The sequence below is a fragment of the Oncorhynchus gorbuscha genome, linkage group LG01, assembly GCF_021184085.1.
Source record: "Oncorhynchus gorbuscha isolate QuinsamMale2020 ecotype Even-year linkage group LG01, OgorEven_v1.0, whole genome shotgun sequence".
In the NCBI taxonomy this organism is placed as follows: Eukaryota; Metazoa; Chordata; class Actinopteri; order Salmoniformes; family Salmonidae; genus Oncorhynchus; species Oncorhynchus gorbuscha.
The window spans coordinates 18,342,248-18,369,826 of record NC_060173.1 but is presented as its reverse complement, the minus strand read 5'-3'; the positions used below and the strand labels follow the sequence as shown (position 1 = coordinate 18,369,826).

At 44.5% G+C, this 27,579-nt stretch overlaps 1 protein-coding gene across 7 annotated transcripts; it reads left to right on the top strand.

The window, feature by feature from the left end:
- The first annotated feature begins 186 nt into the window (after positions 1-186).
- LOC124034030 (Wilms tumor protein homolog) lies at positions 187-26,084 on the top strand. 7 transcript variants are annotated; one of them, XM_046346706.1, is made up of 9 exons: positions 187-973; positions 7,434-7,550; positions 8,697-8,799; positions 14,528-14,608; positions 21,521-21,620; positions 24,133-24,277; positions 24,377-24,466; positions 24,711-24,794; positions 25,083-26,084. In XM_046346706.1, the coding sequence occupies exons 1-9, from the start codon at positions 574-576 to the stop codon at positions 25,202-25,204; spliced, it is 1,242 nt and encodes a 413-aa protein (XP_046202662.1). In that variant the 5' UTR covers positions 187-573; the 3' UTR covers positions 25,205-26,084. The 7 variants fall into 7 exon arrangements, with proteins under 7 accessions (XP_046202662.1, XP_046202640.1, XP_046202651.1 ...); XM_046346684.1 differs by having other exon boundaries at positions 188-973; positions 24,711-24,803; XM_046346695.1 differs by having other exon boundaries at positions 188-973; positions 14,525-14,608.
- Positions 26,085-27,579: the final 1,495 nt, after the last annotated feature.

The following is a 27,579-nucleotide window of genomic DNA, read 5'->3' as shown; positions in this document are numbered from 1 at the left end:
ACACGCACGCACACTCACACGAGCGCAGGCTCATTTAGGGTGCACAGAGAGATGGGCGTTTAAAGTGAGAGGCTGAGGGGCAGTACTAAATGAATGAAGCCCAGCACTCATCCCTCTTGCTCATTGGCCTTGGCTCCTCCTCCAGCCGTCTCACTGGGTCTGTATTTGAGGTTTGTGGGCTCTAAAGAAAACAGACGCATGAGTAAAGGAATAGAGGGCTACCCCCCTCCTCCTCTCTTCCTCTCCCACTCTTTCTCCTCCATTGACAGAGCTGAGAGAACGCTCCCCAGGTTAGACATCCAGACAGACCTCTCTCCAGTACATGGACTATCTACCACAGCACACAAAACAGACACCTTCTATTGTTTTGACTTTCGTTTGGGGGGGAATTGTGTGTGTTTTCCTTTAAAAAATCTGTCTTTCAATGCAACAATGAAGCTTTGTTGGACTTAAGTTTCCACAGAACCAGGAGCCGGTACATCAGAACGCCGAAGAAGACTTAGGTCCATTTTCAGAGTGATCCTGTCGGGTTTTTGGACAGACTGGTTTCCAGGTGCGGTTGCTCCAACAGAGATGGGCTCAGACGTACGTGACCTCAATGCCCTGCTGCCCCCGGTGCCAGCCCTGCCAGGGGGGAATGGGAACTGTACCCTGCCCGTCAGCAGTGCCCCTCAGTGGGGCCCTGTACTGGACTTCCACACTGGCGCCCCCTACAGCTCGCTGGCCCCCCACTCCTTCATCAAGCAGGAGCCCAGCTGGAGCTCTGGGGATCCCCAGGAGGACCCTCACTGTGGCCTGAGTGCCTTCACCCTGCACTTCTCTGGCCAGTTCACTGGCACAGGGGCCTGCAGGTACGGGGCCTTCGGGGCCCCCCCTCCACCCAGTCAGCCCCCACCAAGCCAGCCAAGGATGTTCAGCAACGCACCCTACCTGACCAATTGTATGGACACCCAGCCCTCTTCCAGGAACCAGGGTAAGATCAATATCTAATCTGGAGATTAGTGTATTAAAATGTTATTGTGGTTGCACTAGAACTTGATATTAGGTTAATTAAATATTTTCATTCACAGAAATATGGCATTTGTTTAGTAATGTTCATTATGGTTATTGTAGTTTCAACCGTTGGTATACTTCTAGTACTTTTGTATCATGTTGTACAGTTATTGCACTTTTATGTTTTTATGCTTCCACGACTATTTCCCTGCCGACAGTTTTTGTTAACTCTGGTGATGTACAGCTGTGTCTAGTTCATGATCAATAAACAAACAAAGGAATGATAGGTAGACCTGAAAAACAATAAATACATTCATAATGTCAAGCTCATATCGAGGATGACATTTTCTTAGGTGAAGCTTGTGTTTTATTTTGCTAGTATGTATGTCAGTGGAATACCTGATCTTATTGCCAGCACAGTACAATGACAATTTGTTCACATTAGTTTACAATGTAGAAAATATCTGCATTTGCTATGCTGTTTTCTGTATTTCCTTATAAGAACTTTAAGTTATTTGAACTTTGCACTGTTTAAATGATTTGTCATTAGTATGTGCTATAGTCAGTCATTTTCATTAGGAATAATATTATGAACTTCTGACATTGCTTTTAAATGAATGTGTAATTTTAACCCAAATTATTTTCAAACAGAATATATTATTTTCCTTAAAAGTGGACACACAATTTGATCTCTGAAATTCTAACAGCAGCTGTGGTATAGTTAAACTGATCATATGAGAGTGTACAGTATTCAAATCAATTGTTGACTTGTGGTTTTATTACAATTGATTGTTGCAAATACAAATGTTTAGGAGTCTTGGGGTTGAAAAGGTACACACATACTAAACAATCATAATTAAAGGAATCATTGTTTGATGAACCGAACCATTAATTAGCCATGGCATATACTGTAGCTACTGTATAGGCTATAGAATATTATACTAAATTAATATAAATGAAGGGGGATAAAATTCCCAGTGATGACAGAAAATGTAATTACTTGTGAACTTGTAGTAAATTGACATAAACTAATCTCAGTATAACTCCTTAAATCAGTAAAATATTATCTGAAGCTGACCAATTGTGAGTGACATCTACCTGGCTCCTGATTTCCATGTTTTTTGAAAAGTGATATTATTAAGACAGCTATTTGTAGTCATGCTGTAGGATTTCTGTTCAGGGCTACTGGGGTCACCCGTGGTCACACCCCAAATGTAACCTGTCTGCACTTTTAATGTCGGATTAATTACAACTAACATCAGTATCAAAGGGCTCATCCAACCTTCAATCCCCTTATCATACCCCTCCTGTGCCTGGCCAAGCAGTGAAAACAAACCATGGCTAAACCTCAGGCGGGTTCCTTTCACTAGATACTGATAATACACTGAGGCTCACTGAGGGAGAATCCACTGTACTCGGGATCTGTTTACGGTTACCATGCGAAACGACACAGTCCAAACTAGTTAGTGTGAGGACAGGCATTATGTGTGTATTTGGCTCTGTTTTGCCAATGTACTTGTGTTTGTGTAATTACAGTTTACTTGAGTGGAAGAGGAGAACATGAGGATAAAGTAGTTAAGGAATTGTTCTAGGCACTTTCCTTGTACACAATGATCCAAAACGGGAAATATTTGTGTTACCCTTCAGAACATTCCCTTTTTATTATGTTTAGATTTCTTAATTAACGTTTTGTTTTTAAGTAGGCTTATCATTCAGATATTCTGTTGTCACACAGTTGTATAAATGAGTTCCCTTGATTTACATGCTGGGTGACATTTGTATTACATGTACATTCTGTAATAGTATGTAAAAGCATAACAATATTTCTTGAAGTATTCTTTCAACATTTGTAGGCTACTTTCGCCTGCTTTGTCAGAATGCACAGTAAAAAGAAGAAGTCGCTTATCGAAATATAATTACTGGGGAATCACAGATGGAATTCTGAAGTGTATTAATATCTACAGTATATCTATAGCCACTGTAAAATGTGTTTTTATTTATGAAAGCACTAATTTATAGAATTAGAGTTGACTATTAATTAGGTTATGAGTTGACTATTAATTAGGTTATGAGTTGACTATTAATGAGGTTATGAGTTGACTATTAATTAGGTTATGAGTTGATTATTAATTAGGTTATGAGTTGACTATTAATTAGGTTATGAGTTGACTATTAATTAGGTTATGAGTTGACTATTAATTAGGATATGAGTTGACTATTAATTAGGTTATGAGTTGACTATTAATTAGGGTATGAGTTGACTATTAATTAGGTTATGAGTTGACTATTAATTAGGATATGAGTTGATTATTAATTAGGTTATGAGTTGACTATTAATTAGGTTATGAGTTGATTATTAATTAGGTTATGAGTTGACTATTAATTAGGTTATGAGTTGACTATTAATTAGGTTATGAGTTGATTATTAATTAGGTTATGAGTTGACTATTAATTAGGTTATGAGTTGATTATTAATTAGGTTATGAGTTGATTATTAATTAGGTTATGAGTTGACTATTAATTAGGTTATGAGTTGACTATTAATTAGGTTATGAGTTGACTATTAATTAGGATATGAGTTGATTATTAATTAGGTTATGAGTTGACTATTAATTAGGTTATGAGTTGATTATTAATTAGGTTATGGGTTGGCTATTAATTAGGTTATGAGTTGATTATTAATTAGGTTATGAGTTGACTATTAATTAGGTTATGAGTTGATTATTAATTAGGTTATGGGTTGGCTATTAATTAGGGTATGAGTTGACTATTAATTAGGTTATGAGTTGACTATTAATTAGGTTATGAGTTGGCTATTAATTAGGGTATGAGTTGACTATTAATTAGGTTATGAGTTGACTATTAATTAGGATATGAGTTGATTATTAATTAGGTTATGAGTTGACTATTAATTAGGTTATGAGTTGACTATTAATTAGGTTATGAGTTGACTATTAATTAGGTTATGAGTTGACTATTAATTAGGTTATGAGTTGATTATTAATTAGGTTATGAGTTGACTATTCACAATGGCTTCTGTAGCATGTTAACACTTTGGGAGTCGGTATAACTTCAACGTGTATTATTACATAGATACTGCAAGTATGATACTAGATACTGGATACATAGATACTAGGTACTAGATACAAAGATACTGTAAGTATGATACTAGATACTGGATACATAGATACTGTAAGTATGATACTAGATACTGGATACATAGATACTAGGTACTAGATACATAGATACTGTAAGTATGATACTAGATACTGGATACATAGATACTAGGTACTAGATACATAGATACTGTAAGTATGATACTAGATACTGGATACATAGATACTAGGTACTAGATACATAGATACTGTAAGTATGATTCTAGATACTGGATACATAGATACTAGGTACTAGATACATAGATACTGTAAGTATGATTCTAGATACTGGATACATAGATACTAGGTACTAGATACATTGATACTGTAAGTATGATACTAGATACTGGATACATAGATACTAGGTACTAGATACATAGATACTAGGTACTAGATACATAGATACTGTAAGTATGATACTAGATACTGGATACATAGATACTAGGTACTAGATACATAGATACTAGGTACTAGATACATAGATACTGTAAGTATGATACTATATACTGGATACATAGATACTAGGTACTAGATACATAGATACTGCAAGTATGATACTAGATACTGGATACATAGATACTAGGTACTAGATACATAGATACTGCAAGTATGATACTAGATACTGGATACATAGATACTAGGTACTAGATACATAGATACTGTAAGTATGATACTAGATACTGGATACATAGATACTAGGTACTAGATACATAGATACTGTAAGTATGATACTAGATACTGGATACATAGATACTAGGTACTAGATACATAGATACTAGGTACTAGATACATAGATACTGTAAGTATGATACTAGATACTGGATACATAGATACTAGGTACTAGATACATATATACTGTATGTATGATACTAGATACTGGATACATAGATACTAGGTACTAGATACATAGATACTGTAAGTATGATACTAGATACTGGATACATAGATACTAGGTACTAGATACATAGATACTAGGTACTAGATACATAGATACTGTAAGTATGATACTAGATACTGGATACATAGATACTAGGTACTAGATACATAGATACTGTAAGTATGATACTAGATACTGGATACATAGATACTAGGTACTAGATACATAGATACTGTATGTATGATACTAGATACTGGATACATAGATACTAGGTACTAGATACATAGATACTGTAAGTATGATACTAGATACTGGATACATAGATACTAGGTACTAGATACATATATACTGTATGTATGATACTAGATACTGGATACATAGATACTAGGTACTAGATACATAGATACTGTAAGTATGATACTAGATACTGGATACATAGATACTAGGTACTAGATACATAGATACTAGGTACTAGATACATAGATACTGTAAGTATGATACTAGATACTGGATACATAGATACTAGGTACTAGATACATAGATACTGTAAGTATGATACTAGATACTGGATACATAGATACTAGGTACTAGATACATAGATACTAGGTACTAGATACATAGATACTGTAAGTATGATACTAGATACTGGATACATAGATACTAGGTACTAGATACATATATACTGTATGTATGATACTAGATACTGGATACATAGATACTAGGTACTAGATACATAGATACTGTAAGTATGATACTAGATACTGGATACATAGACACTAGGTACTGGATACATAGATACTGTAAGTATGATAGTAGATACTGGATACATAGATACTAGGTACTAGATACATAGATACTAGGTACTAGATACATAGATACTGTAAGTATGATACTAGATACTGGATACATAGATACTAGGTACTAGATACATAGATACTGTAAGTATGATACTAGGTACTGGATACATAGATACTGTAAGTATGATACTAGATACTAGATACATAGATACTAGGTACTAGATACATAGATACTGTAAGTATGATACTAGATACTGGATACATAGATACTAGGTACTAGATACATAGATACTAGATACTAGATACCTAGATACTGTAAGTATGATACTATATACTGGATACATAGATACTAGGTACTAGATACATAGATACTAGATACTAGATACCTAGATACTGTAAGTATGATACTAGATACTGGATACATAGATACTAGGTACTAGATACATAGATACTAGATACTAGATACCTAGATACTGTAAGTATGATACTAGATACTGGATACATAGATACTAGGTACTAGATACTAGATACTGGATACATAGATACATAGATACTAGATACTAGATACTGGATACATAGATACATAGATACTAGATACTAGATACCTAGATACTGTAAGTATGATACTAGGTACTGGATACATAGATACTGTAAGTATGATACTAGGTACTAGATACATATATACTTGGTACTAGATACATAGATACTAGATACTAGATACATAGATACTAGATACTGGATACATAGATACTAGATACTAGATACATAGATACTGTAAGTAATACCCTTAAGGTCATTGTTCAGTGATTTATCTTTAATTACGGGTCCTCAAAATCAATGGCTTGTGAATGGTTCATAATATATTTCACAATGGTTTATAAGAAGTTTATAACCGTCAAAACAACAAATAAACCAACAAATAAACATTCTATTTTAGAAGAGATATAGGAAAAATGTCATGTCACTTTGTAAGTGCATTTGGTATTTCTTCACATCCCACTGTACTGCAGTGCGTAAAGCAGACTAGTCTAAGGTGAGGACACTGCCTTGCACACAAACTGCCTAGGCAGTGCCCTTCACTATGCCCACTGTGACCCAGACCAGCCCTGTGTAATGTGATGGGGATCAGTCCTCCTCTACTCAGTCAGTCAGACAGGGATGGAAGACAAATAGAGCTCTTTAATGAGTTTTGAGTTAACCCTGCTGGGCCGCTGGTGAAAGTTGTGCTGGTGTGTAATTAATGGCGTTGCTGTTAGCTGGTGTGTAATTAATGGCATTGCTGTTTGCTGGTGTGTGATTGATGATCTGGTGTCCCACCCTGGGTCAGACATAAGCATGATTCTGGTGTCAGCCCTCCAGTGTCCTGCCACAGTTTGTTTTCACTCAGGAGCCTTTCACTCTCACCCCAACGCAGGGGTTACTGGGGAAGGGAGGGAATTTACCTACATATGCAGCACAAAGGGTCAGGGTGATGAATGTTAACCAGTGAGCTAAATGATAATTGATACAGTAACTTCTACCATGTATCCACGTTTTTACCTACTTCAATGTTCTGAAAGTCTTGGAATTATTCATTTACTTTTTCTAAACCTTTCTTCTTTGTGTTTACAGGTTACAGTGCTTTCGATGGTGCCACTAATTACAGTCACACTCCCACACATCACTCCTCCCAGTTCCTCAGCCACTCCTTTAAAGATGAAAACTCCCTAGCTCAGCAGACCAGTATGGGTAAACAGCACCTAGATTACTGCAATGTTTGTTTGTGTGTGTGTGTGTGTGTGTGTGTGTGTGTGTGTGTGTGTGTGTGTGTGTGTGTGTGTGTGTGTGTGTGTGTGTGTGTGTGTGTGTGTGTGTGTGTGTGTGTGTGTGTGTGTGTGTGTGTGTGTGTGTGTGTGTGTGTGCAGGTGTGCGGGTGTGCGTGTGTGCGGGTGTGTGTGCGTGTGTGCGTGTGTGCGGGTGTGCGTGTGCGGGTGTGCGGGGTGTGTGTGTGTGTGTGTGTGTGTGTGTATGTGAGCAGTCATATGTGTGTACGTGGATGCACAGTCTTAGAATAAAAGGTGCCATCTAGAACCTAAAAGGGTCTCTTGGCTGTCCCCATAGGAGAACCCTTTGAAGAACCCTTTTTGGTTCTAGGTAGAACCTTTTCCACAGAGGATTCTGCATGGTAAGCATGTGTATTGTGAACTCCGTACTCCTCACCTAGGGAGTGGCCTCCATCTTAAAGTCACTGTGAGGTTAAGTCTTACACTGACCTTCACGTCACTGTCATAAATTAATAGCATCTTTTTCTTTATTGTCCTTTTCTTCATCCATGGTCCTGCTGTTAGTAAGCAGCCGGATGTGTGTGTTGCTAATTGTATTACTGTGATGTTGTAAATCGTGAGCTCTCTGTATAGAAATGATAACTGGAGGAAACGGCAATACAAGGTTTTTGGAATGTTTCGAACTGCCCTGGGACCCATTCACAACACGTGGAGGCAGAGCCAAAGCAGTGATCCTTCATTTGCACTTTGAAAAATCAAAAATTGTCTGTGTGCTTTACGGCTTCAAAGAACAGCCTCTTGTTTTTAGAAGTGCTGTCTATATTCAGACACAGTTCACAGGTTTCTTTCTCAATGTCCCTCTCAGGATAGTTTTTTTCAGAGGAGGCGCTGTCAGACAAACAGCTCCATTGGACCAGGGATGAGTTTCCTGAAAGCTTTGTGGTTAATGTGGTACTTCCAGACCCAGACAGTATAAAGTGTCACGTTGGCTACACATCTATCAGGAAACTTACCTCTGTGCAGTTGTGAAGCACTCCTTAATATACCATCGCACTGGTTTAATTCTCAATCAGTGGAGTTGGTGGGTGATAAATGTATTTTGCTTGTGTAGGTGAGCAGCCGTATTCTGTCCCTCCACCCGTGTATGGATGCCACACCCCATCAGACAGCTGTACAGGCAGCCAAGCACTACTGCTGAGGAACCCTTACAACAGGTGAGTACTGGAGCAGCCCCACTACAGTAGATTCACTTGCCCTTACCTGACATCACATCCCTGCCACTCACCTCAGCCCCACTCCTATCACTCACCTCAGCCCCACACCTATCACTCACCTCAGCCCCACTCCTATCACTCACCTCAGCCCCACTCCTATCACTCACCTCAGCCCCACTCCTATCACTCACCTCAGCCCCACTCCTATCACTCACCGAAGCCCCACACCCATCACTCACCTTAGCCCCACTCCCATCACTCACCTCAGCCCCACACCTATCACTCACCTCAGCCCCACTCCTATCACTCACCTTAGCCCCACACCTATCACTCACCTTAGCCCCACTCCTATCACTCACCTTAGCCCCACACCTATCAGTCACCGAAGCCCCACTCCTATCACTCACCGAAGCCCCACACCTATCACTCACCTTAGCCCCACTCCTATCACTCACCTTAGCCCCACTCCTATCACTCACCTTAGCCCCACTCCTATCACTTACCTAAGCCCCACCCCTGCCAGTCACCGAAGCCCCACTCCTACCACTCACCTAAACCCCACCCCTGCCAGTCACCGAAGCCCCACTCCTATCACTCACCTAAGCCCCACCCCTGCCAGTCACCGAAGCCCCACTCCTATCACTCACCCAAGCCCCACCCATTACCAGTCACCGAAGCCCCACTCCTATCACTCACCTAAGCCCCACCCCTGCCAGTCACCGAAGCCCCACTCCTATCACTCACCTAAGCCCCACTCCTATCACTCACCTAAGCCCCACCCCTGCCAGTCACCTAAGCCCCACCCCTGCCAGTCACCGAAGCCCCACTCCTATCACTCACCTAAGCCCCACCCATTGCCAGTCACCGAAGCCCCACTCCTATCACTCACCTAAGCCCCACTCCTATCCGTCACCTTAGCCCCACTCCTATCACTCACCTAAGCCCCACCACTTCCAGTCACCGAAGCCCCACTCCTGCCAGTCACCGAAGCCCCACTCCTATCACTCACCTAAGCACCACCCCTGCCAGTCACCGAAGCCCCATTCCTACCACTCACCAGTGCTAAAACATCTGTTAATGTTATAAAGCAGTCTAACATGCAGACATCTTATTAAGCAAATATAGTTTTGATGATTCTAGTCATTGAAGTTAGTTGAAGACAGTGGTGGAAAAAGTACCCAATTATCATACTTGAGTAAAAGTAAATACATAAAGAAAATTACTCAAGTAAAAGTGAAAGTCACCCAGTAAAATACTACTTGAGTAAGTCTAAAAGTATTTGGTTTTAAATATACTTAAGTATCAAAAGTAAAAGTATGAATAATTTCAAATTCCTGATATTAAGCAACCCAGACTGCACAATATTCTTGTTTTTTTTAAATATACGGATAGCCAGGGGCACACTTCAACAATCAGACTAATTTACAAACTAAGCATTTGTGTTTAGCGAGTCTGCCATATCAGAGGCAGTAGGACTCACCAGGGATGTTCTCTTGATAAGTGCGTGAATTAGACAATTGTCCTGTCCTGCTAAGCATTCAAAATGTAATGAGTACTTTTTGGTGTCAAGGAAAATGTAAGGAGAAAAAGTACATTATTTTCTTTAGGAATGTAGTGGAGTAAAAGTAAAAGTAATCAAAATTATAAATAATAAAGTCAAGTTCAGATACTCAACAAAAACTACATAAGTAGTACTTTAAAGTCATTTTACTTAAGTACTTCACACCACTGGTTAAAGGGGGTCAGGAAGCTGCACCTTTATAGCCGTCCTGACTGGCCAAGGTTGTGCTGCCATCAAAGAAGAAAATAATCATCATCAACATAGTTCTAAAATTAAATGTGGAGAAGTCACTCTGCCATGGAGCACTCCGAGTGGCTAGAGGAAGGAGGAAGTGAAGTAACAGTGGCAGGAAGTTGGAAGTACGAGACTGTACTGATTTCCATTCAGGAAATGATCTAAAGAAAGGCATTTATCATGTTTGTACTGTAGTTATACTCTCAAAACTTTCCATTGGACTGAATCGACCTGACAAAGAATAAGATAATAGCATATTTACTGTGTTTTATTCATATTTGAAGTTTGTTTCATTGAGTTAAATAGTTAAATACAGTATGTAGATGGTATGGATGAGAATCATGTCCAGATAAATGAATCACAGTTGTCCAGACAGAGAATGGGAGCAGTGCTCAGCAGGCCAAGATAAGTGGTGTAAACACTACTGGTTTCCAGTCTTAGACCAATGTTGAATTCCTTCTACTGATAAGTAGCTCACTGTTCTCTGAGGGGAGAGAACCCCAGTGTAACCTTACACAACTGTTTACTCCCTCGCCTTGAGATGGCACAAAATTAGCTTGCATTCTTTGAATACCTTTAACATTTTGTTTTCAGCTCCAGGGAACATAAAGATTCAAAATAAGGGAATTTGGACTTGATAAGAGTGTGTTAGTCAGACTGGATACTTGTGCTGGAAGCCTCATTCTGCAGGCTCTGCTCCTCCTGCTGTCATAAACAGCCTGATATCTGCTGTGGAAGGGAAGGGGCTGGGAATCCTCAAATCAAACCGCTAAGCCGCTCCAATCAAATGCCCGGTACCAACAGCGCTGTATTTATACAGTCAGACGGCAGTTATGCACTTTTTAACATTTTGGAAATACATGAAATAAATAGACATCCACTTATGAAACTAAGAACCATGGAACCAGGGACAAAGTTCCTTTGGGAAGCAGTGGTGTAGAGGACGATGACTGAAACTTTAGAGCCGCTTAAACCAAAACACCCCTGCATTTGATTATTTTCTCAAGAGATGAAAATCTCAGGTATGTATAGAGCTGTTCACAGGGGACTCTACCTACCACGTACAGTAATGGTTTAGACTGCAAAGTTCCCATTAGAGGTGCTAATGGATACATTCTTCATCATCCTTCAACCCTCATTATCCTTCAACCCTCATCATCCTTTAACCCTCATCATCCTTTAACCCTCTGTCATCCTTCAACCCTTATCATCCTTCAACCCTCATCATCCTACTCAACTTCTCTTTCGTATCGTCTGAGATCCCCAAAGATTGGAAAGCTGCCACGGTCATCCCCCTCTTTAAAGGGGGATACACTCTAGACCCAAACTGTTATAGACCTGTATCCAGCCAGCCCTGCCCTTCTGAAATCTTCTAAAGCCAAGTTAATAAACAGATCACCGACCATTTCGAATCCCACCGTACCTTCTCCACTATGCAATCTGGTTTCCGAGCTGGTCATGGTTGCACCTCAGCCACGCACAAGGTCCTAAACGATATCATAACCGACATCGATAAAAGACAGTACTGTGCAGCCATCTTCATCGACCTGGCCAAGGCTTTCGACTTGTCCGGACCTCTGGAAGTCTCTATGGTGGTGCCACAGGGTTAAATTCTTGGGCCGACTCTTCTCTGTATATATCAATGATGTCGCTCTTGCTGCTGGTGATTCTCTGATCCACCTCTACGCAGACGACGGCATTCTGTATACATCTGGCCCTTCTTTGGACACTGTGTTAACAAACCTCCAAACGAGCTTCAACGCCATACAACTCACCTTCTGTGGCCTCCAACTACTTTTAAATGCTAGTGAAACTAAATGCATGCCCTTCAACCGATGGTTGCCCGCACCCTCCGGCCCGACTAGCATAACTACTCTGGACAGTTCTGACCTAGAATATGTGGACAACTACAAATACCTAGGTGTCTGGTTAGACTGTAAACTCTCCTTCCAGACTTACATTAAGCATCTCCAATCCAAAATGAAATCTAGAACCAGCTTCCTATTTCGCAACAATGCCTCCTTCACTCATGCCGCCAAACTTACCCTCGTAAAACTGACTATCCTATCGATCCTTGACTTCGGCGATGTCATTTACAAAATAGCCCCCAACACCCTACTCAGCAAACTGGATGTAGTCTATCACAGTGCCATCCGTTTTATCACCAGAGCCCCATATACTACCCACCACTGCGACCTGTATGCTCTCATTGGCTGGCCCTCACTACATATCCGTCACCAGACCCACTGGTTCTAGATCATCTGTAAGTCTTTTCTAGGTAAAGCCCCGCCTTATCTCAGCTCACTGGTCACCATAGCAACACCCACCCGTAGCACGCTCCAGCAGGTGTATTTCACTGGTCACCCCCAAAACCAACACTTCCTTTGGCCGCCTTTCCTTCCAGTTCTCTGCTGCCAATGACTGGAACAAATTGCAAAAATCACTGAAGCAGGAGTCTTATATCTCCCCTCTCTAACTTTAAGCATCAGCTGTCAGAGCAGCTTACCGATCACTGTACCTGTACACAGCCAATGTGTAAATAGCACACCTGACTACCTCATCCGAATATGATTACTTACCCTCTTGCTCTTTTGCACCCCAGTATCTCTACTTGCACATTCATCATCTGCACATCTATCACTCCAGTATTAATGCTAAATTGCAATTTATTTTGCTGCTAGGGCCTATTTATTGCCTTACCTCCCTACTCTTCTATATTTGCACACACTGTACATATATTTTTCTATTTTTCTTTTCTTTTGTGTTATTGACTGTACGTTTGTTTTGTTGTGTTGTTGTTTTTGTTGCACTGCTTTGCTTTATATTGGCCAGGTCGCAGTTGTAAATGGGAACTTGTTCTTAACTAGCCTACTTAGGGTGAAATAAAAAATAAAAATAAAATCCTTTAACCCTCATCATCGTTTAACCCTCATCATCCTTTAAACCTCATCATCTTTTAACCCTCATCATCGTTTAACCCTCATCATCTTTTAACCCTCATCATCCTTTAACCCTAATCATCCTTTAACCCTCATCATCCTTTAACCCTCATCATCGTTTAACCCTCATCATCCTTTAACCCTCTTCATCCTTTAACCCTCATCATCCTTTAACCCTCATTATCTTTTAACCCTCATCATCTTTTAACCCTCATCATCCTTTAACCCTCATCATCCTTTAACCCTCATCATCTTTTAACCCTCATCATCTTTTAACCCTCGTCATCCTTTAACACTCATCATCCTTTAACCCTCATCATCTTTTAACCCTCATCATCTTTTAACCCTCATCATCTTTTAACCCTCATCATCCTTTAACACTCATCATCGTTTAACCCTCATCATCTTTTAACCCTCTGTCCTCCAAATAGTTTAATTGATTTGAAGTGAAACTCTACAGAACACTGTACTGTACGTACTTTAATCACTAGACAGAGTGTAGGCTACCGTCAGTGTACAGGGTACCAGGCACCAGAGCATCCCACTACAGTGAGCTGTTCTTGTGGTATGATAAAACGATGTGATGTCAGGGGCAGCAGTGATACATCTAAAGTATGTGTTTGGGAAAGCACCTGGCAGTTTAACTAATGATCCTGGAGCCAGACGCTTAATAACAGATGGTTATTTGGATCTGAGGGTTGGAGGGCTATGGAGGGCTATGGAGGGCTATGGAGGGCTATGGAGGGCTATGGAGGGCTATGGAGGGCTATGGAGGGCTATGGTTAACACATCACCCTGTTGGTGTGAGTGTGGGTGGATCCTGATTCTGTGGAACATTCATGAGCCGTTGTCCAGGATGAACCTGTATAGATGGGGCCACATTTGATAATTCTCAGACTCTCCTGTGGTGCTTGTCTACACTGAAAACAGTGGTACCACGTTGTCCCAAGGAAAAATTCATAAAAATGTTTTTTATTTGTTTAAATCCCAGCAGTGATAATTTATACCAAATGGCATCTCAGCTGGAATGCATGGCATGGAACCCTGTTAGCACGCTGGCTTCCACCATTAAGAGGTATGTCGACGTGACCCGCTCCTGTCATCTGAAACATTCCTCTTTGATCGGGATTAACAGTCATTAATCTGCACTAGTCTCAGAATAGCGGAGAGAGGGGGTGGTTGTTGGGGGTGGAGGGCTCCCTTCATTAAATCACACATTTGAACCCTCACTGGCATTGTTTAAATATTTGATTTAGTAGCAGAGTGAGGCTCCACAGGGGGCCTGTGAAATACATCATTTCTCACTGAGGTGATTAGAAAGAAAAATATATTCCCTCTATCACAGATGTCACATGTCACATATGGGTTGTTTTTTCTTTTCTCTTAGCTCTCTCTCACACACACACACACACACACACACACACACACACACACACACACACACACACACACACACACACACACACACACACACACACACACACACACACACACACACACACACACACACACACACACACACACACACACACAAAGTATAGGGAGTAAATATAGGGAGTAAATATAGGGAGTCAATATAGGGAGTAAATATAAGGAGTAAGTATAGGGAGTAAATATAGGGAGTAAATATAAGGAGTAAATATAGGGAGTAAATATAGGGAGTAAATATAGGGAGTAAATATAGGGAGTAAATATAGGGAGTAAATATAATCAGAATATAGGGAGTAAATATAGGGAGTAAATATAGGTAGTAAATATAAGGAGAAGTATAGGGAGTAAATATAGGGAGTAAATATAAGGAGTAAGTATAGGGAGTAAATATAGGGAGTAAATATAGGGAGTAAATATAAGGAGAAGTATATGGAGTAAATATAGGGAGTAAATATAGGGAGTAAATATAAGGAGCAGTATAGGGAGTAAATATAGGGAGTAAATATAAGGAGTAAGTATAGGGAAAAAATATAGGGAGTCAATATAGGGAGTAAATATAGGGAGTAAATATAAGGAGAAGTATAGGGAGTAAATATAGGGAGTAAATATAGGGAGTAAATATAAGGAGAAGTATAGGAAGTAAATATAGGGAGTAAATATAAGGAGTAAATATAGGGAGTAAATATAGGGAGTAAATATAGGGAGTAAATATAAGGAGAAGTATAGGGAGTAAATATAGGGAGTAAATATAGGGCGTAAGTATTGGCAGAAAGTATAGGAAGAAAGTATACAGAGTAAATATAAGGAGTAAGTACAGGGAGTCATTATAGGGAGTAAATATAGGGAGTAAATATAAGGAGAAGTATATGGAGTAAATATAGGGAGTAAATATAGGGAGTAAATATAAGGAGCAGTATAGGGAGTAAATATAGGGAGTAAATATAAGGAGTAAATATAGGGAGTAAATATAGGGAGTAAATATAGGGAGTAAATATAAGGAGAAGTATAGGGAGTAAATATAGGGAGTAAATATAGGGAGTAAATATAAGGAGAAGTATAGGGAATAAATATAGGGAGTAAATATAGGGAGTAAATATAAGGAGTAAGTATAGGGAGTAAATATAGGGAGTACATATAGGGAGTAAATATAGGGAGTAAATATAAGGAGAAGTATAGGGAGTAAATATAGGGAGTAAATATAGGGCGTAAGTATTGGCAGAAAGTATAGGAAGAAAGTATACAGAGTAAATATAAGGAGTAAGTACAGGGAGTCATTATAGAGAGTAAATATAGGGAGTAAGTATTGGCAGAAAGTATAGGGAGAAAGTATAGGGAGTAAGTATAGGGAGAAAGTACAGGGAGTAAATATAGCAAGTAAATATAAGGGGTAAGTATAGGGAGAAAGTATAGGGAGTAAGTGTAGGGAGAAAGTATAGGGAGTAAGTATAGGGAGAAAGTATAGGGAGTAAGTATAGGGAGTAAGTATAGGGAGAAAGTATAGGGAGCAAGTATAGGGAGTAAATATAGGGAGTAAATATAGGGAGTAAATATTGGGAGCGTTACTTTTTTCACACGACGGTGATCAGAGTTTACCTACCTATTTCCTTATCACTACATCACTGTCTCTAGTTGAGGGGGAAACATCACATTTTCACTTGCTTTACTGATCCAATGAAAAGGTCCTCTTTCATTCTTGCTTTGTTGTCATTTTCAGTGTCCCTCTTTTTCTAACTCCCCTCCTCCCCTCCTCCCGAACCCTCCCTCTGTTTCTGTCTGTTTTCTCCGGAGATTGTGTGCATGTTAAATTAGCCTCTCTGTTTTGTCTGTCCTGGCTGGGAAATGTATCCTGCTATAATTTTCCCGTGTGGGGCATCAACCTTGACCACGGTGGGACATGTAACAGAGGGGAAGGGCTCTGCACTGGGGAGTAGTGGAAGTAGATCAGTAGGCTTTCCCCCTGGGATCCTCCAGCCTGGGCTCCAGAGCCAGGGCTTAGTTAGACTGGAGGGGAGGGTTTGACCCTTCCACCACCTCCCCGAAAAAGCCAGCAGAGGCTGGGGTGACTGAATGATTAATCTGCTTCTAAATGAGAGGGACTCTAGTGCTTAGGCTGTGGAAAATTAGACTTGGAGTCTCATCTCAAGGAACGCACGGCAAAGTATGCATGTGCCTCTTCCAGATAAACGCCACCACTCCCCAATCACCCTCTCCAGCCCTGTCACCCTCCCCAGCCCTGTCACCATCCCCAGCCTCATCTCCCTCCCCAGCCTCATCTCCCTCCCAAGCCCAGTCTCCCTCCCCAGCCCTATCTCCCTCCCCTCCAAAGCCCAGTTTCCCTCCCCAACCCAGTCTCCCTCCTCAGCCTCGGCCCCCTCCAGCCCCAACTCCCTCCCCAGCCTTGCCCCCTTCAGCCCCGTCCCCCTCCCCAGCCCTGTCTTGCTCCCCAGTCCCCTCTCACTCCCCTCCCCAGCCCTGTCTCCCTCCCCAGCCCGGTCTCCCTCCCCTCCCCAGCCCTGTCTCCCTCCCCAGTCCCCTCTCACTCCCCTCCCCAGGCTTGTCTCTCTCCCCAGTCCCCTCTCACTCCCCTCCCCAGCCTTGTCTCCCCCCCAGCCCCGTTTACCTCCCCTCCCCAGGCCTGTCTCCCTCCCCAGCCCCGTCTCCCTCCCTCCCCAGCCCCTCCCCAGCCTTGTCTCCCTCCCCAGCCCCGTCTTAGTCCTCCCCTCCCCAGCCCCGTCTCCCTCCCCAGCCCCGTCTCCCTCCCCAGTCTCGTCTCCCTCCCCAGCCCTGTCTCCCCTCCCCAGGCCTGTCTCCCTCCCCAGCCTCGTCTCCATCCCCAGGCCTGTTTCCCTCCCCCAGCCTCGTCTCCCTCCCCAACCCAGGCCTGTCTCCCTCCCCAGCCCCATCTCCTCGCCAGCCCCATCTCCCTCCCCTCCCCAGCCTCGTCTCCCTCCCCAGTCCCCTCTCACTCCCCTCCCCAGCCTTGTCTCCCCCCAGCCCCGTTTACCTCCCCTCCCCAGGCCTGTCTCCCTCCCCAGCCCCGTCTCCCTCCCCTCCCCAGCCTTGTCTCCCTCCCCAGCCCCGTTTACCTCCCCTCCCCAGCCACGTTTACCTCCCCTCCCCAGCCCTGTCTCCCTCCCCAGCCCCATCTCCCTCCCCAGTCTCGTCTCCCTCCCCAGCCCTGTCTCCCTCCCCAGGCCTGTCTCCCTCCCCAGCCTCGTCTCCCTCCCCCGCCTCGTCTCCCTCCCCAGGCCTGTCTCCCCCCAGCCCCGTTTACCTCCCCTCCCCAGGCCTGTCTCCCTCCCCAGCCCCGTCTCCCTCCCCTCCCCAGCCTTGTCTCCCTCCCCAGCCCCGTTTACCTCCCCTCCCCAGCCCCGTTTACCTCCCCTCCCCAGCCCCGTTTACCTCCCCTCCCCAGCCCTGTCTCCCTCCCCAGCCCCGTCTCCCTCCCCAGTCTCGTCTCCCTCCCCAGCCCTGTCTCCCTCCCCAGGCCTGTCTCCCTCCCCAGCCTCGTCTCCCTCCCCCGCCTCGTCTCCCTCCCCAGGCCTGTCTCCCTCTCCAGCCTCGTCTCCCTCCCCCCGCCTCCTCTCCCTTCCCAGCCCCGTCTCCCTCCCCTCCCCAGCCCTGTCTCCCTCCCCAGGCCTGTCTCCCTCCCCAGCCTCGTCTCCCTCCCCCGCCTCGTCTCCCTCCCCAGGCCTGTCTCCCTCTCCAGCCTCGTCTCCCTCCCCCCGCCTCCCCTCCCTTCCCAGTCCCGTCTCCCTCCCCTCCCCAGGCCTGTCTCCCTCCCCAGCCCTGTCTCCCTCCCCAGCCTCGTCTCCCTTCCCAGCCCCGTCTCCCTCCCCTCCCAAGGCCTGTCTCCCTCCCCAGCCCTGTCTCCCTTCCCATCCCCGTCTCCCTCCCTCCCCAGGCCTGTCTCCCTCCCCAGCCCCATCTCCCTCCCCTCCCCAGCCTCGTCTCCCTTCCCAGCCCTGTCTCCCTCCCCAGCCTCGTCTCCCTCCCCAGCCTCGTCTCCCTCCCCAGCCCCCCCTCCCCAGCCTCGTCTCCCCAGCCTCGTCTCCCTCCCCTCCCCAGCCTTGTCTCCCTCCCCAGCCCCATCTCCCTCCCCTCCCCAGCCTGTCTCCCTCCCCAGCCTCGTCTCCCTCCCCTCCCCAGCCCTGTCTCCCTCCCCAGCCCTGTCTCCCTCCCCAGCCCTGTCTCCCTCCCCAGCCCCCTCCCCAGCCTCGTCTCCCTCCCCAGCCCTGTCTCCCTCCCCTCCCCAGCCTGTCTCCCTCCCCAGCCTCGTCTCCCCCTCCCCAGCCCCCCTCCCCAGCCCTGTCTCCCTCCCCCAGCCCCCTCCCCAGCACTGTATCCCTCCCCAGCCCTGTCTCCCTCCCCAGCCTCGTCTCCCTCCCCAGCCTCGTCTCCCTCCCCAGCCTCGTCTCCCTCCCCAGCCCCGTCTCCCTCCCCTCCCCAGCCTTGTCTCCCTCCCCAGCCTCCCCGTCTCCCTCCCCTCCCCAGCCCTGTCTCCCTCCCCTCCCCAGCACTGTATCCCTCCCCAGCCCTGTCGCCCTCCCCAGCCTCGTCTCCCTCCCCAGCCCTGTCTCCCTCCCCAGCCTCGTCTCCCTTCCCAGCCCCGTCTCCCTCCCCTCCCCAGGCCTGTCTCCCTCCCCAGCCCTGTCTCCCTTCCCATCCCCGTCTCCCTCCCCTCCCCAGGCCTGTCTCCCTCCCCCGCCCTGTCTCCCTCCCCAGCCCCGTCTCCCTCCCCTCCCCAGCCCCGTCTCCCTCCCCAGCCCCATCTCCCTCCCCTCCCCAGCCTCGTCTCCCTTCCCAGCCCTGTCTCCCTCCCCAGCCTCGTCTCCCTCCCCAGCCTCGTCCCTCCCCAGCCTCCCCTCCCCTCCCCAGCCTCCCCTCCCTCCCCAGCCTCGTCTCCCTCCCCTCCCCAGCCTTGTCTCCCTCCCCAGCCCCATCTCCCTCCCCTCCCCAGCATTGTCTCCCTCCCCAGCCTCGTCTCCCTCCCCTCCCCAGCCCTGTCTCCCTCCCCAGCCCTGTCTCCCTCCCCGCCCTGTCTCTCCTCCCTCCCCAGCCTCCCCTCCCTCCCCAGCCTCGTCTCCCTCCCCTCCCCAGCCTTGTCTCCCTCCCCAGCCTCGTCTCCCTCCCCTCCCCAGCCCTGTCTCCCTCCCCAGCCCTGTCTCCCTCCCCTCCCCAGCACTGTCTCCCTCCCCAGCCCTGTCTCCCTCCCCAGCCTCGTCTCCCTCCCCTCCCCAGCCTCGTCTCCCTCCCCAGCCCTGTCTCCCTCCCCAGCCCTGTCTTCCTCCCCAGCCTCGTCTCCCTCCCCAGCCTTATCTCCCTCCCCTCCCCAGCCCTGTCTCCCTCCCCAGCCCCATCTCCGTCCCCAGGCTCTGACTGTATGAATGAGTGAATGATCTGTGGGGAGATTTATTGCAGCATGCAGCTTCACTGTCTCCACTCGGGCTGTCCTTGGAAAGAGCAGAGACAAAGACTGCTTTATGCCCTCTCAACCATGTATTGATCATTTAACTGTACAGGATACAAACCCTCCTTCCCTGAAATAGAAAAATGACAGAGTGCTTTTTAAAACTAATGACAGATATAAGCCGTCTGGATATTATGGGACTAAATGTGAACCGTAGCTGTCTTGAAATGCTGTAGCTGCAGTGTACTGTGCGTAACTGAACCGTCTTCAGTTAATACTCTCAGAGGCTCCCTTCAGTTTGTGATGAGTTAATAAGTGTTCAGAAAACATTTCTAAAACAAGTAGGCTAGTACACAATACAAAGGATCGCACACGATACCTAAACTATGTTTCATACATATTTAATATTTCTGGATATACTACAATGGATCATGGTACTTTTGTGCTATGTCCTTATCCTGTACCTCTATTTGATTGAGAGTAGTAGGTGGGTGACAACCAGGTCTTGCAGTGCTAACCAGTTCCTCTTTGATTTACTAAGACAAGCCCTTATTTACTGAGGAAAACGAATATAGTATGCAGCTTGAATGTGTGTTAATCCCGGGTCAGAGAGAGAGGCCTAGCCTTACCAATAAATCTGTGAATGACAGGAAGTGAACCTTTTGTCTTTCCTCCGAGTTCCACTTTGGATGCTTTAGGTGAATATACTGCACTGTGACGCATAGAGCAATTTGCTCCTATGTCAAAACAAGTTATAGCGGGTGATTTCGCGGCATTTATTTCTTCTGGGCTTTTACCTACTGTGCATGCTATTGAAATACAATGCCAATGCAGCTGAACCTGAGTGCTAAACTCCTAAATGACAAGTTTTATTTAGGACAGGGAAACCCTTTTCAAGAGGGACCATTTACTGCAGTTTTACAGTACATTTAACAACGTGAAAATAATAGGCATTCATCCTACATTGCATCCTACATTGCATCCTACATTTTCTTGACTTCCACTCTGCCGTTTTTCATGGCCCTGAAGCTGCTGAATGCTCTTGAACTTCAGCTTTTATGTGAGTTGTAATTTGGCAGACAAAATAGAAAATGGTCACATCATTCCTCACTAAAAATGCTCTTGTGTCTTCCTGTTTGTGGACAGCCATGCTACGGGTTATGAAAGTGACCCCAACCCTCCCATGGTGTATAGCTGCAGCACCCAGTACCGCATCCACACCCACGGCATCTTCAGAGGCATGCAGGTCAGTTCTCTCCTCTCACACCCACGGCATCTTCAGAGGCATGCAGGTCAGTTCTCTCCTCTCACACCCACGGCATCTTCAGAGGCATGCAGGTCAGTTCTCTCCTCTCACACCCACGGCATCTTCAGAGGCATGCAGGTCAGTTCTCTCCTCTCACACCCACGGCATCTTCAGAGGCATGCAGGTCAGTTCTCTCCTCTCACACCCACGGCATCTTCAGAGGCATGCAGGTCAGTTCTCTCCTCTCACACCCACGGCATCTTCAGAGGCATGCAGGTCAGTTCCTTTCTCTCACACCCACGGTATCTTCAGAGGCATGCAGGTCAGTTCTCTCCTCTCACACCCACGGCATCTTCAGAGGCATGCAGGTCAGTTCCTTTCTCTCACACCCACGGCATCTTCAGAGGCATGCAGGTCAGTTCTTTCCTCTCACACTCACGGCATCTTCAGAGGCATGCAGGTCAGTTCTCTCCTCTCACACTCACGGCATCTTCAGAGGCATGCAGGTCAGTTCCTTTCTCTCACACCCACGGCATCTTCAGAGGCATGCAGGTCAGTTCTCTCCCCTCACACTCACGGCATCTTCAGAGGCATGCAGGTCAGTTCCTTTCTCTCACACCCACGGCATCTTCAGAGGCATGCAGGTCAGTTCTCTCCTCTCACACCCACGGCATCTTCAGAGGCATGCAGGTCAGTTCCTTTCTCTCACACCCACGGCATCTTCAGAGGCATGCAGGTCAGTTCTCTTCTCTCACACCCACGGCATCTTCAGAGGCATGCAGGTCAGTTCTCTTCTCTCACACCCACGGCATCTTCAGAGGCATGCAGGTCAGTTCTCTTCTCTCACACCCACGGCATCTTCAGAGGCATGCAGGTCAGTTCTCTTCTCTCACACCCACGGCATCTTCAGAGGCATGCAGGTCAGTTCTCTCCTCTCATGGATTCTTCACACCCAGGTCACACTCTGATTCCTACTCTCCACAGATAACTTTCCTTATGTGCTCAGGGCCAAGGTCGGCACAAGGAGCACAGACACATATTCTCTCATGAACACGCACGCACTCACACACACACACACACACACACACACACACACACACACACACACACACACACACACACACACACACACACACACACACACACACACACACACACACACACACACACACACACACACACACACACACACACACACACACACACACACACACACACACACACACACACACACACACACACACACACACACACACACACACACACACACACACACACACACACACACACACTCCCTAAATGCCAGAACAAGGTCATCCTCTACTGCCAAGTCCAGGCACTGCACGGGTGCTGGCAGAAGAGGAGGAGGAGGTGGGAGAGACCAGAGATGTAGAGTAGAGAGAGAGAGATCGAAAGAGTGAAGAAAGAGAAGAAGGAGGAAAGAGCCTGACGCAGTGAGCAGAATGCCAGAATAGTTGGGACATTTAAAAGGCATCTCAGGATGAAAAGGGGAGAGGAATCACTTTCAAGAAATCCATGAACAATAAAGATTGTTTCCATACGCAGGCCCATGTTAATAAATCATTAGATCTTAGTTAGTGTCCGTCGGCAGCTTTAAAACACAGAGAGCAGAGATTCTCCAGACCTATTCTCATTCTCCCTTCTCATTGTTTTCAAATTAAACCAGGAAAACCTCATTCACAAAAAATACATACTTGGATGAAACATTTGAAATGTATGGTATGAAAAGTGGACACAATTAAAAAGTGTGTTGGTGCTCAGAAAGCCTTTTATTGGACAATCCCAACATTGGCTCTGCCCCCTCTGTGAAGTGTTGGTGTCTAGATAAGGAACAAGGCAGGCAGTACAGCAGTGCTATAAAACACTGAAATCATTTACTTATCAATAGGCTGCTAACACTATTATTTAGACTGCCAGTGTCCACAGAGCCCATTACACTAAGAGCCTCCTAATGAACATCAGATGGGTTTCAGGGTCTGGGGGGTTGAAGAAGGGGAGGAGTACAGGGGGGCATGGACAACTGAGATGGGGTCTGCCTAACGTCCGTGACTAATGGCTTACGTTTAGAGACTAAATCAGTGGCATGGAGTTCATTTGAGCGCTCGTTTTACGGCTAATTCTAGTATAATGAGCCTCCGTTAGCGAGATAATCACACTTCTTTTGCCTTGGCCTTTTTTAATTGGTCATTATTTTTGAGTTACCTTTTGCTGTGATAGACTAGTAGGTAGCTTAGTTACTGTTATCTCTTTATATGATATGTTGTGGTTCTAAACCTGTACCATTGCTTACTATGTGTGTGTGTGTGTGTGTGTGTGTGTGTGTGTGTGTGTGTGTGTGTCCGTGTGTGTCCGTGTGTGCGCGTGTGTGTGTGTGTGCGTGTGCGTGTGCGTGTGTGTCCGTGTGTGTGCGTGTGTGTGCGTGTGTGTCCGTGTGTGTGCGTGTGTGTCCGTGTGTGCCCGTGTGTGAGCGTGTGTGCGCGCCACATCACAGGATGTCCGACGGGTGCCAGGTATCGCTCCAGCCATTGTTCGCTCAGAGACCAATGAGAAGAGGCCATTCATGTGTGCATATCCTGGCTGCAACAAACGATACTTCAAGCTGTCCCACCTGCAAATGCACGGCAGGAAACACACAGGTAAGAGCCAGGGCAACCATAGATAAAACCCTATTACACTAACAGACTAGTGTATCAGTGATCCAGCCCACTCTGTGTTCCCCTCTGCCCTCCCTCCAGGTGAGAAGCCCTACCAGTGTGACTTTACCGACTGTGGACGAAGGTTCTCCAGGTCAGACCAGCTCAAGAGACACCAGCGAAGACACACAGGTTTGCCCTTTCTCTCTCTTTCTCCTTCATTTTCTCTTATTTATTTTCTCTCTCTTTCTCTTTCTCTTATTTATTTTCCCTCTCTCTCTTTCTCTTATTTATTTTCCCTCTCTCTCTGTTTGAGCTCCCTCCATCTCTCTGCCCTCTCTGTTGTTAATGGAACACTATAACTCAGGTTCCCTTTGCAATGGCTTCCCTCCTGGCCTGTGCTCTACCCTGTCTGTCTCTCTCTGTGTGTGCCTAGGGGTTAAACCGTTCCAGTGCGAGACGTGTCAGAGAAAGTTCTCGCGGTCTGACCACCTTAAGACCCACACCCGGACTCATACAGGTAAAACAAGTGCGTAAACGTTTATTTTTACACATCTACTTATCTCTTTTCTGCTTAGAACTTAGTTAGGTACGTTTCATGAACAGCCGGTATGTAGAGCTCAAGGCTTTGTGGGTACAGTGTTTCAACGAGTCAAGTTCATATTATTTTACCAGATGGAAATTGGTTAGATAAAATGTTACTAAAAGTGATCTAAAAGGATCATAGGAAATGAATTGGATTTCTTCCTCCCCTTCAGTATAATTTAAACCAGATACTACCTAACAACGCTCTCTCTCCCTGTCCTAGGCGAGAAGCCCTTCAACTGCAGATGGCCCAACTGTCAGAAGAAGTTTGCCAGGTCTGATGAGCTGGTTCGTCACCACAACATGCACCAGAGGAACCTGACCAAGCTGCAGCTTGCCATCTGAGCCAGATCTGAACCAGACCACTCTGCTCTGCATACACACCGGCCTCGCTGCTCTCTAACACTCTGCCTACATGAGACTCTGAATCTCCATCTCGTCAACGATGCCTGTAGCACAAAGGGGACACGCAGCAGAGCAGGTCTATCCACTAGATAGCACAGCCACAAAGTAAAACATGACTGCGTTGTAAAGATTCATAAAAACAACAATGAGCTTTTTAGTCTTAATTTAAGCTAAGGGTTAGGTATAAGGTTTTAAAGAAGAGAAATTGTAGATATTTAAAGAAGAGAAATTGTAGGAATAGGCGGAGTTTATTGCTTTGTGGCTGTGGTAACAGAGCAGGGGGCTGACAGTCTTGTTCATCTGCATGTAGCTGTAGAGCCTCACCTACGCACAGTCCTCCAAACAGCCCCATCTAAGGACGGTCCTCTGTCCAGATGCTCTGATCCAGAGGGTTATTTTTAGTAAGACATTTAAAGAGGGAAAAAAAATGTTTCTGTCTCTTGTTGGTGTTGTATACAGTAGATGTGAATGACTTTATGCCTTTCATTTGTAGTGTTACTTTGAGCAGTTTCAGATTAATTTATTATTTTATCATACTTTTGTGAATTAAAATATCTTTCACTGGAATGATTTCTGGAACGGGGGACATTTTTTACTTTGGTCCAGCAGCATGTTCAGAATCGCTTTCGTTCAGTCCACAAATTTGATCTGCACCAGGTAGTTGAATCATAAAGCTACAGTAAGTCTGCTTTGGTCTGTGATGTTGTCTGTAAATATTGTTTCACTTTGACTGTGGATTTTGGGGATGTGAGTTAAAAAATATACATGTATCGTCACACTGGCTATGTGGCCAAGAAGTTGTGCTATTAAATTATGTAAATAATAGTACTGGACAATGGATTGTATTTGAAAAAAATATCCTTGCCATGGAAACATGTGACTTAACTATTATACTTTAGACTAGACCTACTTTGATAGATCCAGGAAATGCTTTTTTACAGTTTTTCTCAACTGCTAAAACACTAAAACCCATTGGCTGAACAAAGTTCTCAGTTGCCTGGACTCATTTAGCTAATTATGCAGTCTGTTGTCAATACCTTAAACCGTTTCACATGGTAAAACACCATTAGCAGATCTCACTTAGACTTTTCAGCAAAACTCTAAACACATTCTCATTCTCAAAACACATTCTGCACTCTAATGCACATGTCATCCATACTGGTAAACACAAGTGGCAACAATCAAATACAAATATAGAAGACATGTCATTGATTGAACAAAACCACTCAAAATTGATTTAACCTGTTTCAAATGATGTGACACAACCAATATAAGCCCGTGTAGAGAGCAAACAGGTTGTTGAAGGTGGGAAGGAGAAAGTCTGAGAATGGACACTGTAGTACAGTGCATTGTAGGCTGTATACCGTACAATGGACAAATTGTATGGCCCTGAACATTGTGCTTTCCATTTATTAACAATACTGACTGATCAATAGATTTTGACTGGTTGCAGGTTCATATCAACAAAGAACAAGAATTACAATATCACAGAGACAAAGGACAAGTTTGTGAGATGCAGGGTACAGTACTGTCAAAATAGGGGTACAAGGAGGAGGAAGATCAAAAAACAAAATTGCAAAGAGCAAAGCAGAGTAGTCATTTCTGATCAATTTTGAGCTACTATGATAGAACATGTTTTCGTTCATCAAAAGACAATGACAGAAAAATATGAATATTTTTTTAGATAAAAAATGTACTTCTCCCTGAGAATTGTATGTTTTGAACAATGTGTTTTCTATTGCTTGAGAGTGTATATCACTCTCAATCATTTTGATCACTTTGTTTATGATTTGAGAGCAGTGTTTGATTTTGAACGCAGGTAAAACTGTTTTGAGGTGAATGTTTCATTTTGCGAGAGGAGTCAGAGGTTATGTAAATAGTGCTTGAAGATGAGGTTTTGTGTTTAATGTTTTCAGGAAATGGAGCAAGGTTTCAGAAATTGTGTTTTAGAAATTGAGAAAAACTGTAAGTGTCAAAACACTTATCTGTCATGGAAACAATTCTTTTTTTACTCTGAAGTGTATTATCAGTATATTATGTTCTGTTCCCCTCTGTTTAAACTGTATCTTTCCCCACTATTTTTATACAGTATATATATATATATATATATATATATATATATATATATATATATATATATATATATATATATATATATATATATATATATATATATATATATATGCTGATTCTGTTGTTGTTATTTTTCCCCATTGAGTTCTGTATTAAAGTCCTCCAGCAGTGTGTGGCCTGCCTGGGCAGCTGTGTTGGCTCAGGGGGCCAGTGTTGAGTTACTTTTGCCCTCACTAACAGGG

Bases quoted from the DNA above. Each gene is read 5' to 3' on its own strand.
- LOC124034030 (XM_046346673.1), top strand. From the start codon at position 574: ATGGGCTCAGACGTACGTGACCTCAATGCCCTGCTGCCCCCGGTGCCA. The intron at 7,551-8,696 runs GTAAACAGCACC...TTGCTTGTGTAG, and splicing joins AGCTCAGCAGACCAGTATGG to GTGAGCAGCCGTATTCTGTC. The intron at 24,467-24,710 runs GTTTGCCCTTTC...GTGTGTGCCTAG, and splicing joins ACACCAGCGAAGACACACAG to GGGTTAAACCGTTCCAGTGC.